The sequence below is a fragment of the Xiphophorus hellerii genome, chromosome 9 (assembly GCF_003331165.1).
Source record: "Xiphophorus hellerii strain 12219 chromosome 9, Xiphophorus_hellerii-4.1, whole genome shotgun sequence".
NCBI lineage: Eukaryota > Metazoa > Chordata > Actinopteri > Cyprinodontiformes > Poeciliidae > Xiphophorus > Xiphophorus hellerii.
The window spans coordinates 17,374,989-17,388,734 of record NC_045680.1 but is presented as its reverse complement, the minus strand read 5'-3'; the positions used below and the strand labels follow the sequence as shown (position 1 = coordinate 17,388,734).

Sequence of the window (13,746 nt, the reverse complement as noted above, 5' to 3'; positions counted from 1 at the left end):
ATTAAACAGAGCTACCTTGGCTGGAAAACATATGCTCATTCCCACCCACAGAGGGAAGGGAGAAAGTAAGTCGTTTTATTTGGCCGTTCATTAACTCCCACAAGTTTAATACAGGAAATATTTACGCCATTAAGATGGTTCCACTAGTTGACTGATGACCCTTCTGTCTGTGTGTTGTTGCATCTTTCTCTGCAGGAATACTGTTTCAGGAGAGTTTCATCGAGGAGCCGGATGGCCTGGTGTCTGTAAATCTGCTGGTGGTGTCTGCCGTTTCAGCCTTCTCCACAGGTGCCATCCTCTCTGGTCTCACTGTCTGCTGGATCATGAGCCACCGCCATAGGAACTCCCGCGGTTCTGGAGCCAACGGCGCCCGTCGCAAAAATGATAAAGAGCAGACCATGATAGGACAGGGTCGCAGCGGCTCAGTGATGAGCGTGACCAGAACGAGCGGAGGCGAGAGACGGCGCTCGCAGCCAGATAACCTGTTCGTGATGCCCAACGGTTGGCCTAAAGGAGAGATTGACCCAGGTTTACTGCCCACTCCTGAGCAGACCCCGCTACAGCAGAAACGAGTCATGCGCCTCCCAGACACCGACTGGGACCAGAGCCAGACCTTCCTCACCTCCATGGGAAACCCGTGCCCTGGCAACGCTGTCATCTACCTGAGCTCCAAGTTTCTGCATGGAGGCGGCGGAGGAGGGGGTTTGGTACGAATAGAGGATCCCGGCGAGGTGGTGCTGCCCCCACACTCTGATCGCCAGCGTTACCTCATCCTTGCCACCCAAAGGGGGGAGCATGGAGGCAGCCGTCCCACCGGCAGCCTGAGGAACTCAGCAGGAGAGTACATCTACCCTGCCACACCACAGGATTCGCCAGATCGACGTAGGGTGGTCTCTGCTCCCACCCCACATGTGGACTACGGAGAGCCTCGTTGGAGTCATGAGGCGCTCAACTACAACAGCAACAACGGTATGCCCTATTACGCCCAGCGCCAGGGTCTCATCAGGCCAGACGTACACGGACCTCGAGGTCTGGGAGAGCTGGCTGAATTCAGCCACCTTCTGGGGAAGAACATGGGAGAGCACGCCCCCAGTGGCCAATGAGGTGAAGTCAAGTGAGCGTTGATGCTGAGCTCTCTGGAAAAAAAAAAAAAAACATTCCTGCCAATAGAAAACTGGAAAATATCCACCCCTCAGACTCGCCGTCCTGATCCGACCTTATCCTTTCTGTCCTCTCTCACTGTCATTCAATGTTCTGACGTCATTCAGCAAACTGCAGAGAGAGGCAGAGAGAAAAGAGTTGAAAGTTGAGATAATTCTCAAACCATTGAGTTTCTCTGTTCATAACCTGTGGTGTGCCACCCACAGTTCATAGCTCTGACACAACAAGTCTCACAGGAAGGTAAAGAGTGGGGCCAAGAAGAAATAGGAACCTTCTTGAAAGGACAACTGAAGGATTTATACCTAAAACAACAACAACAAAAAACAATATTCCTCGCAAGGACAAATGTGACAGGCCCCCCTTGACCACTTTGTTCATTGATCGGATCTTCTTTTGGTGAATTTTTTTGTCTCTGTTGTCTTGTGCCAGTGGCATCCAGCAGACAACGATGTACTTTACTTTGGATTTCAGATGAGACAAAACTGTTGTAGCTCTGCCAGAGGACCTTGAAAAAGACAGAAATCATACATCATGTAAGGGTGTGTGTTTGGCCACAACAATCCCAACCAGCGTCCTGTCTTAACTGTGAAGTATGGCTATATAATGAATTTGGTGATAATATTGTTTATACAGAAATGATTTTATTGTGTGTAATTTTAAGTGTGATTACCAATCAGAAGGTTAAGTGGCTGATCATGGCTAGTTAGGGCTGTACAGAGCCATGGTGAAGTAAGAGAAAGCAATAATTAGCTAAATGAATGACAATGACGAGAAAAGGACTATCTAATTTAAGTATTTTTTTATACAAGTCTTTACAACAAAGACAAGAACAGTTTCTGGCTCTCCACATACCTGGGTCTGTCTCACCCGACCCAAAACGAGGCCTCCCTGGGATCCGTGGTGCATTTGAAGAAGGGGAATGTGAGCTGTCTGGCGATCTGACCGAGGCGGAGATTCTCCGCCGCTTGGGAGCTCCAGTCAGTCTCTTCTGCCGACACTGAGCCTCTTTGTGCCCCGGGTGCAGGAAGAAACTGCGGCCACAAATAACAATTAAGAGTCAGGGATCTGACTCACCACAGCGTAGCAGAATAGCAATGAGGAGAGCTACAGCTCCATCCAGTCAGGTTTGGGCATCTCCTGTAGATCAACGGTCGTGGCAAATCACTCAGTCGGCAGTACAGGGAGGACCTGGGGCCTGAAGCTGCAGCGGGGGTCAGTGTCAGGACACGGCTAACCATCACAATGGTCATCCCTGGTGGCTTCGTCCCTTTTTTTTCCCCTTTCAGTGTGACTCCCAACAAAAGCTGGATAAAGAAAACAGATGGTCGTGCGCGCACTTGGGTGTGGAGTTTCTCTTTCACTCCGTTGTCTGATCTTTTCATGTTTTATGTTTTTTTTTGTCCGCTTTCATCCGTTCTTGATTCAAATGTAGATATGCTTAGCTTTAATCCATCTGGGTCAGGGTTCAGTAAAAGGTGGTATTTAGCTCTGTTTGCGTCTGTCAGCTTGTGTATGAGAAAGTCTCTTAGGGCTTGTTTACATCACTGTGTTGCTCATATTGAGTGCAAGAAGCGGCTTTGATCAGTTTCGCTCTCACCCCCACCCTTCTTATCTTTTCAACCCCATCCGCCTTACATTTACAAATAGGTACTAACAGTGTCACTGCTTTGTGTGGGAGCAGTGTGTGCTGTTGCAAAATGTAGGCAAAAGGCATCAGATTGGGCCTAAAATCCTGCTGTAATAGAAGAACAAGTTGGCTCCTTTTCTTTACATGATTGATATTGTTAATATAACAAAGCCACGTGTGTTTTATGATTTACAGCTTAGTTTAAAAGGGTCTGGTAAAGTCACTGAGATTTAAAAAAAAAAAAAACTCAATAATGCACACTGCCTTGCAAAATTATTTATGCCCTCTGAACTTTTCCACATTTAGTTTCATTACAATAGCAAAGCTTTTGGATTTTATTTTATAGACCAATATCAAGTAGTGTGTTACTGCAAAGTGGAAGAAAAATGTTACATCATTTTCAAAATGTCTTGCAAATAAAAATCCACAAAAGTAGGAAATGCATTTGGATTCAGTCCCATGACTCGATACAAGTGTTAGAAGCACCTGTTGCCTTTATTCTTTGAGCTGTGTCTCTACCAACTTTAACATTTTGTTCCTGTTCTTCTTTAGAAATCTGCTCAAATTCAGTCAGATTGGATAGAGATCTTCCTACTTATTTGGATTTAGGAGTGGACTTTGACTGGACCAATCTACCCCAAAGCATTTCATTAGATCTCTTGCTGTATGTTTAAAGGTTTTTTTCCCGATGGAACCTCTGAGCTAGTCTCATTAGCTCCAGCCAGCTTCACTGTGGAAAAGTCCTATCTGATTGACGTTCAGCATTAGTTTTCCACCAAGCACACCATGTCCTTTTACGTGGCTTATGGCAGACTTCAAACTAAAATAGAGGTGGACTGAATTTTATTTAGTGATATCAGAATGAAGGGGTTAAATAGAAGCACTCTTGTTTATACAAACACATGAGAAAGCCATATATCCTCTTCCTTCCACTTCACAGTTTTGTGTTACTTTGTGTTTGTCATAAAATCCAGAAGAAATGCACAAGAATTTGTCTTAACATGATGTGAAGAATCTCAAAGGTTATGAACATTTTCTGGAAACACAGAAAATATGTTTCAGGACTAGTTGTTCCCTCTGATTTACTGCACATTTGACCCAAATGTTGAAACTCTTCTGTAATTTAGGAAATGTATCATGTTTTCAGCCACTGCTGTTTGGTAATATGATGGTTCACTGAACTGAGCAAAAGAGCACCGGACCCCCAGGCTGAGTTATAGTGGAATTAAAATGTAGAAAAATAACAGCCTGGTGTAACATGCAGAGGGACCAAAATAGCTAGAACAAACCATTTTATTAGTGAGAAACCTGGTGACAGAGACAGCCTTGTGTCACTCTGCCTCCTCATCAATTGGTACTATTAATATACCAATTGGTATATTAATAGTACCAATCTTATTTTGCCTCAACCTCTTTCAATTACATTCATGTAAGCATCCCAGTTTTTCCCATGTAATTAACCATTGGCATAGCCTATCAGTTTATTTTTGTTAGCAGTAAAGTATTTTTTTGTGAATAATACGTAGTTATGACAGAATCCTCGCATTTCACATAATGTAATTAAATTTTCCAGTTTTATTTTCAGAACATCTTAAATCACACTATCGACTGGTGGCGGTTTTAATTCCTCTTCAGGCCATTTGATGCAGTGAAATGAGACATTATGACGTCAGATCAAAGAACAATAACTACACACGTTATTTATGCTAGTAGCCATAATTTGTGTGAAACATCCTGTGGCAGGTTTAAACTGATGCATGGCTGTTATGAAGCCATGGATAATAACCTAAAAAAAGTTTGATATCAAATGACGAAAACTACAAAAATAAAAACTCTTGAAAGGGTGAAATGACGAGCCCCTCGCAGTCCACAAAGAGCAAAGAAAACCTAGGCCTTTATGAAAATAAAATCACATCTTTTGTTTCCTTTTAAGAGTTTCCTCTTATTGCATGTGTTTTAGGAACTCATTTAGTTGCCATGTGTTATCTTATGCATACAAAACCTAATATTTCTTCTAAATATACAGACATTGCTCTACCATTATTTCCTCATTTGGAAGTAAAAAAAACTTTTCAAAAATGTCTTACGATTCGCCGTGTTGACTTACCTGTCATTTTTCACAAACGGGCTGAATAAAAACCCATGGATCACAAGTCATTCATTTATAATTTCAAGAATACTAAGAAACTGACTAAAACAAAAACTGTATTTCTTTTGTCTTCAGGATATTGATAAAACATTGTCTTCCTTTAGAACCGATAAGCATCCAAATGAGGAGCAGCACCCGTCAAATATCTTGATGCCCAAGAAGTCTGTTCAAAGCCTTTCTTCAGTCTCCATAGTAACCATCTGCTGTACTGGCCAAAAGGTGGTGGTTGCCTTCACCACTTCCCTTGTCGCTTCATATTTCAACTAAAACGTAAACCACAGCATGAGGACAATTGGAAGCAAAAAACACATCGGTCTCTTTCTCGCTGTTATACACATGTAGTATATGCTTGCTGCTCTAAATAAGCTAAGTTTATTTCTCTATTTAAATAAATCTGTTGTCCTAAATACATGGGAGTTTATTCTTATCTCTGTCAATAAATTAAGCATAAACTCTACTTCATAGAGCAATGCAAGACTCTACAAATGTATAAGCAGTCATTTTCAGACTCCCTGTATAACAAATCACATGACAAATGTGTGTGGCTGATTCTCATACTGTCTGAAATGATCAGTTCTCAAGAATGGAATGGTTTTGCTTACATCGTAATGGTGCTTAATGTTAAACTCTCTGTCTATCCATTACACTTACCAGCTTTCTGTGAGGAAAGTCATGAGCAGTGTAAACACATCTTTGGTAAAAGGCAGGAATAATGTAACCAATTTCAAACTATATCAAAATAAAAACCCTCAAGAAGAAATTTGCACACTGTCAAACTGGCTAAATAAGTTTTGTAAGACAGGGTAGGCTTACCTGCTTCTTACAGTGAGAGCTTTGAAAAATTTACTTTGAAAATTTGAGCTTTGAAAATATGTTGCTGCAGAAGAGGTTAGGACCTTGTGAGGCAACAACATGCATTGCTGTGAGGCATACAGCTTGGAGATGGCTTACAGAAACAGTACTGCCAGTGTGAAACTATGATAAAGAATGCTGAAAGAAATATACGTTCATTAATCCAGAACACAGACAGCAACAACAGTCTGCTTGGGAAGAAGTCCAGCTTCGGCTGTAGGATGTGAAGTGTGGTTCTTCAACCTGTCCAAATGCAAACCTTTTCTCAAAATGTACTCTGGCACGAGCTGAGAGAAAGATTTTCATTTGATATACAATGAGAATGTGTGGAGAAAAAAAATTACATGAGGCAGTCCAGTTAAAAAGATTTATAAAAGCAAGACCAATGCATAGGAGGTCAGACAGGCAAATGTGATCTTAATATATTACTCCCTCGCTACATTAGCGCACTGTATGCTTTACACATTCGACCCTGAAACGGGTCATTAGTGTCGAGGACCGCTCCACTCTGCAAACCTCAGCCTCTCATCCTGATCCCGTGTTCCCATTTCTGGGTCTTTATATGCGCGTTTTTGAATGTGGCCTCTTTATCTGGGCCCGGCGTGCCCACCCAGCCGTGTCCTCACTCCGCATCTCTTCTGGTGTTTCACTAAACATGCTTGATGAGGCAAAGTACACGCCAAGCCCCTCTAATGGGTTGATGTGCCCCCTGAGAAAGATTGCTGCAGACAGGTTGTCTCTGAGAGGGAGCTACTCGTTCAACCAGCGCTTTCTGACCCTTTACAGACCACCAGCCACACACGCACATGCACCCCCACACAAGTACCCCATTTGACAAATTGGGGAATGTAATTGAATTAAATCAGAAATGAAACTGGAGCCCGACACAGGCCGGTTCAAATAAAGGTAGAGCACTTCATGATGTTATCTTACCGACTGCACAATTTGATTACTTTAGTTCAACATTACAAGGCAGCTAAAGTATTCAGGTATAACCTCATAGAGGCAAGTATGTTTATTAAAGCCCTCATCCTCCCTCATCTCTCCATACTTCATGTAATTCCCATTTCTCTTCCTTCTCTTCTAGCAGCTGCTCTTTGTGTTTTTAAGCCCCTTTGACTGGGAACCCATTCGTATTATCTCCACTAAGCAAAAGCCGGGGTTTTCATTGTGTTTTTTCAGTGTTAAAGGTCTGCAGGTTAACTTAATGATTCAAAAACAGAATTTTTTTTTAGTAACACTCCCACCCTCCTTTAATTCATGTCAAATCCTAAATGCTAAGCTTGTTCTTTTGCATGTTTATCCAGCTTCTCGTGTGAGAAATTGCTTTTCTTTGCCGTCACTGATTAAGTTGGGAGTTTTTTTTCTTGGCCCATTTTCAGTGGTTTGCATAAGTATTCATACCCTTAGGACAATTTGTCATAATGCACCAACTTCAATGCATTTTATTTAACAGACCATCACAAAGTAGTGCGTAATTGCGGCTGGAATGTGAAGGATATGTCCTTTTTGAAAATCTTTACAATTTACATTTTCAACTGTAACTACAGCTGTAGGTTTTTTTACTTGCAACTCCTCTAGTTCTGCGAATCTACAGGAATGTGTTATTTGCCCTTTCTTTCCTTCTTTATTTCTTCCTTTTTTCCAAAATAGGAAGAAAAGGATCTCCACAGTTTCATCAGTGAAACATAGTGGTGTCTTTATTGATGTTTGGTGATTATATGTTGGAGGTTACATGTGCTAGTCTTTCTCCACACAGAGCTGTGGGATAACATTTTTAATTCTGGACATTTTTGCCCCTGTGGCAGTGAAAGATTTTCCACTTTAGCTTTGGGCCAGATTTGGTCTAAATTATGCTGTGTGTTTACTATTCTGGACATTTTTAACCAAACTCCAGTACATCTGTATTTTTCACTTAGATTAAAACTTCTGAAAGCTATTTGAATTAATGTGGGAGTATTAGAATAAAGGGGACAAAGTGAACTGGTTGCAAATGCACATCGAAACTTTCAGATATGATTTTTTATTTTTTTTTTTAAACCATGTGTCATGTCCCTTTTAGTTCACAGTTATGCACCAATGGATTTGTCTAATACTTAAAATTCCTGGCTTGTGGTTGAAAGCTAGCAAAACGTGAAAATCCCCAACTGGTGTGAATACTTATGCAAGGCAAAATAAAGAGCTTCTGTGTTTCACATATGCACAAAATTCCCATTTACACGCTGTTATCATCTTGTGTTTTTGCTCTCATTGAACACACCGTGCCGCTGTGTGTGTTGGGTTTGGGGTTTTTTCACCATGTGGCCCTGCAATGTGAGTCCCCAGCCGATAACTGCCGTCTTGCCCCGTCTGCATGTTCCTCTTCGTATTAAAGGTTGTTCAGAGACGGGGACTAAATTTAAGAAAGGCACGTCATCAAGCTGCTCCCATCCAAGCCAACGTGCAACAGGAATAAGCACAAAAGCAAGATTCCAGTTGACATTTGCGTTTTTGTGAACTTATATGTGTTTAGTCGGCACTGATGATTTGTTTGCCTTTTTTTTTTTTTACTTGTTTTTCTGTGGTAGATATTTGATTTAAATCTTCTGTGGGATGTTTCAATTCTCTCCTGTGCCGAATTTTTTTCAGTGATGACAATGAAGCTCAACCTGATGACTATCATCATTATTTTTATTATTATTATTATTATTATTATTATTATGAAGCAGTACTGTGAGCACCGAAGTGTTGTGTCCTGTTTAAATGATGAATTACAAGAAGAGAGGAAGTAATTTAACTTATAAAGACTAATGTGGAGTCTCCTGCTACTGTGAAGGATCCCCGTCATCCTGTCGCCCCGACCAGAGGCTGAACTCCCACACTCCTAGTCAGCCCAAAGGCGGGGTGTTTGGGTGCAGTGGGAGCTTTGAGATGGCTGTCATCAGATGGCAACACATGTCCCTGCTATGTGTACATAACCTAAATGCTTACATGTAATTTCAGTGCAGTAGCTGCATGACAACACAGCCTCCGTGTGTGGGTGTGTGTGTGTGTGTGTGTGTGTACTGAAGTAGCGATGTGTGAATTTGTACCGTACATGCAGGTGTGTGCGCTCGTGTCAGCAAACAAACGTGTCTCTTGTCACACAGAACGCCAAACACATGCATGCACCCTCTGACAGCTGCACAGCACACACACGCAGGCACATGAAAACCGGACTCACTCCAGCAGTTGTTCACCGTCCACCACAATGTCCCGAGCTCTGCCTGTCACTCCGCATGGAGACTTTGCTCTGTGTTAATTTTCTTATTCTAATAAACCACTCAGACATTCTTGTCTAAGTTGTGATCATTGACTGTGGTGTCTTTGACTTTTTATTTACTTCCTGTATTTAGCTAAAGCAAAATGTAAAAACAGTAGCACATTGAGTTCCTCTACAGCGGTGTATGGATAACGGATTTTACAACACGCCTTTTTTTTAAAGGAGCACAGCAGAACAAAACTGCTAATTCTGCAAAATATATCTGATTTAATGACATTACATAAGGTACATTAATCAGGTGAACCAGTTTATTTACAAAAAAACAACAGATGAGACTTTTACTAATTTTGAAGTGAATCCTGAGTCATTCATTTTAAAGCTTATTAACTTTAATATTAGTGCTTGTTTTACATACATTTTGCAAAGTAGAACATCCTTTCTCAGATGGAAATACCTTTCTAAAAGTTGCCATCATTACCTGTTTAAACCAACAAAGTAATAAATGGCAGCTGTTGGAACATGGCAAACTCCACAGCCACCACTCAAAGCTTTGTCAAACACAAAATAGACAGAACTTAGGAAACAGTGAAGCTAATATGAAAATCTATGCAACTGTAATTATTGAAGCAAATGATGTAATTGCACAGTAACTTTGTTATAATTTACTGGAGCAAAAATTACAGCCTGAAATTTTGTTCAGGGTCTTTGGTTTGGATTTTTTCTCCTTACAATACAGTCCATAACTGATCCACGTTGAGACATTTTTGAAATTAGAATCATGCGTTTCGGCTCACATAACGTTTATCTTAAAAGAGCCATTTAATAGAAAAGCGTAATTTACAGAGTAAAAAGCAAGCTAAATCATTGAGCCGAAGAGACCATATGTCGCTGATTTAAATTTTAATTTAATAAATATCTTTATTGTAATGACCAGACTTTAATATAAGCCAACAAACTGAGAATGTACTGACTTTTAACTTCAACAACAGCACCATCCTAAGACTTTATCAGGGATGTTTTTACATGTTTTCACTGATCTTCTGTGGGTGATTTCACTATTGGTGTTATGAAAATGCATAACAATAACAATCCATTTCATTTTAGTACATTTTAATGCAGTCTTGCACATTTGTCTTTCTAGTAGTAGTAATTTAATTCAATAAATGAAAAACAAATCTTACTAATGTCTCATGCTTTTAATGGAACCACCCACTCTTCCTTGTGTTGTTGAGAATATCAGTGTTTTCTCTCTCTTCTTTTCTCCAACCCCTGGAACTTCAACTCCGTTAATAGCTAAGACTTTATAAAATAAGAATATTTTATAAAAATGTTTAGAATTTGGATTTGTGAATTATTTTCACATCCACAGTTCACTTATATGCACAATATTTCCACTTTTGTGAGTAGAGATTACATTATTTGTAATAAAACTGAAGAGGCATCATCTGTAATGTATTTGTAAATTAAGCTTTGTAATGTGAAATAAAGTGTTTGGGAAATTAAGATTCATGGAACCGTCATACTTCCATGTTTCATTTCATCGCTACAGTGAAATGAAGTTATCAAATGATGATTACATTTGTTTAGGGGGAAAAGCTACTGAATGCAACAGGAAACGAGTCTTTGACATCACAGAGGAGGAATTTTAACTCATTCTACTTTTCATAATTGTTTGAAATCAGTCACATTGGAAGGTTTTCAACCATGAATGACCCAGTTGTGCTCTTGACTTTTAATCGTATTGAAGTTAAGACTTCAAGAAGGACATTGTAATACCTTCATTTGGGTTTTTTTTAGAGGTGGACTTGATGGTGTTCTTCAGATCATTGTTCTAAAATATGATTGAACCACAGGTCATGATCTGATGGTCAGATATTTTTATCTGAACATTGCTGTATAGTACGATGTATTATCTAATGCAGCGTACTGTATTTAGCCTTCTTAAATAAGAAATACTGACCTTAACTGAGGTCAATGCAGCCTGCAGTGCAGTTCCTTTGTGCCAGAGCAATCCTCCTGGATGAGTCATGACTGCACTCTAGAGTAATTTTGGAAGGCCAGACACTTCTGGCAAGGGTCACTACCTTTTGATTTTTTTCTGTATTTGCGGATAATGGCTCTCACTGTGGTTTACTGGAGCCAGAAAACCTCAAAAATGACCTTGTTACCATTTTCACTCTAATGTTGCTCTTCATTGTTCACAAATTTATTCAGATTGAAGCATTTTTGTAATATACTATTACTTTTTCACTTATGATCAGGTTTGGATTGAGGGTTTTTTCATTGATAAAAAGCAGAAGAAATCTGTAAGAGGGTAAACACTATTCTCAGAAATGTGCATATATTTATATAGGTAAAATGTCTAAAAGTTAAAATATTTATGTAAGTTCAGTGTCATAGCCTTGCAAAGTTCCTATGTGTTCCTGTCACACTTACAATCTGCAAAAACATCAGGGTTAATGAGTGTCCCGTGAGTCTCCAACAAGTGTATCGCTGGAGAATCAGGGGCAGCGGCTTCTTGATTTTTGAACTGCTACTCTTAACATTTGAGCCGCAGCTGCTGTCAGTATTGCATTATTTATTGTAATATAATCAGTGTTGACCTTTTATGGCTATCCACCTTTCCAGCCTGGTTTTCAGACGTACCTTTGTTTCATTTCTTTGTGGCATAAACAGAGAAGTTCAATAACATATGTATACCTTTATATTAACCTACAGTTCATCATGTTCTGAACGTTAAGAGGAAAAGAAGGAAGTTTACACTACAGCTACTTTTATATTAAAAATTACTCTGGTGCAATCCAAGGCAGGGGGAATTGATGAAATATTCAGTACCAAGACTCCTTAATTGGAACAGTTTTATAATTCTTTCACTAAAATTCACACTATCTGCTTTAATGAGCAAGCAATCATGATGGAGCCACATGGTACATTTATTCATGAGGGAACAAATGGCTCAGAAATTTTATCCAGCCCCTAATCAGCAACCTAATACCATCAGTTGAAATCTCACTAAAGTTGTTGGAGTAAAAAGCTAACTTCTGCCATTAGACTTATACTTATTCCAGTATCATTTCTACCATCTTTATTAACTTTCAATAATCTTAAGTTGTTAAAATTGGCATGAGCCAAAAAGCTACAAATAAGATTGTTAATGAAGGCTAATGAATATGTGTGTTATAAGGTGTAAAAAACTCAAGTGGACCAACAGCAGCAACTGGATATATGTAGAGTCCTTAATATTTATTTCCACTCTTGTAAAGTAAGTATAAAAATCCTCAACACATATGCTTTTTCAAATTAAAAATTGTTGGCATTTTTGTTTTTGCTATGACAGTGGATTAGTCTCAATGCTTTTTACATGTTTTTAACCATGGGTGCAATAAAAGTTGAGGTTGCTTTATGTTATGTGAAATTTATATAACTATTTGCTGCTTGAGGGAGCATCTGATATTTTAATAAATGTACTTAATTTTCGAATTAAAATGTCAAAGAGGTTATTTTAAATACATGAACAGGCAACACAGCATAGTGTAGTGCTACCTATAGGTAGCAGGACACTGCAGGAAAACTGCAAAACAGCTGAAACACTGAGTTCTTTAAATAAACACTAAAACCCTACATTTTTAGAGTTGCTTTTGAGCCGTAATAAATTGAACATTGACCAACATATATTATGTGTATTGATGATTTCGACAATGACACTCAACAGAATGTAATGTTTGTTACAGATTTCCCAGTTGGTGACTGTATGTTGCTTTTATCCCTTTTTATTTTAGTGTTTTTATAATGTAGAGTACTTTGAACTACCTTACTGCTGAAATGTGCTATACAAATAAACTTGATTGATTTATTGGTTCAGTTCACATTCTTAAATGGCGAATGCTGTTGATCAAACACATTATGGAATATTGTTTCAGTCCAAGCTGAAACAAGCATTAAAACTGCTTTTAATGAATTTAAAAAGTAAAACCAGTAAGAGCCTTTATTGTTGGATCTCCCTTTCAGCCCAGGTTGCCCAGTGAAATTTGTTTCTTGACCTCTTTTTCTCTCCTCTACTTTTCCCAATCCAGCTCATCATCTCTCCAGGGAGCCTATCAGCCCGTTTCACATCTGTTGAGTGGTGCAGGCCTGAGAGGACATGTCAGTGCTTCTCATTCGCTTGTGTTTTATGGGAGCGAAGCCCTCCAGTGCTGCAGTGTTCGAATGACAGGATTGAAGTGACTGACTGCATGTGCCACCTCTGGGATAATTTACAACTTGTTTACACCCAGTTCATGCCAAAGTAAAAAAATATATATATATATATATAAACTTGTCTGTTTATTCCAAACATGTCTGTCTTGCTGACCATTGATTTGACTCTCTGTTCATCTGTCCGTCCTAACATACAAAAATTCACTTTTGTCTCCACGTCCTGGAGCAACTCGCTCAGATTATGATGAATCTGATTAATGAAATAGACTGAAACAGTGCCAGTGGGCACTCTCTTTGATTTGACTCTGTCTCCACACTTGAGCTCAAACCAAGGCCATCCCTCTAACGCTCCAAACCAGCATCTGAATTCTTGGAAATACTAATGTGTTCCCCTTAAAGGGTTCTGAAGGAAAAAGGGGAGCAGTATAATATCTCACTACACACGACTGTGAGAAAAACATGCAAAGGCCCTTGCATAATTATTTAAACCCTTTAAAGTTTTTGCATAATTCACAAACT

The 13,746-nt window shown here is 39.5% G+C and overlaps 1 protein-coding gene across 2 annotated transcripts in view; it reads left to right on the top strand.

The window, feature by feature from the left end:
* Nucleotides 1-9,123, top strand: part of sema6bb (sema domain, transmembrane domain (TM), and cytoplasmic domain, (semaphorin) 6Bb) — a 171,443-nt gene extending 162,320 nt beyond the window's left edge. The window contains exon 16 of one of the 2 annotated variants that reach the window (XM_032572026.1): nucleotides 196-9,123. In XM_032572026.1, coding sequence (XP_032427917.1) covers nucleotides 196-1,103 — 908 coding nt within the window. In that variant the 3' untranslated portion in view covers nucleotides 1,104-9,123. The remainder of the gene's footprint in view (nucleotides 1-195) is intronic. The other variant, XM_032572025.1, reaches the window with a different exon arrangement.
* Nucleotides 9,124-13,746: the final 4,623 nt, after the last annotated feature.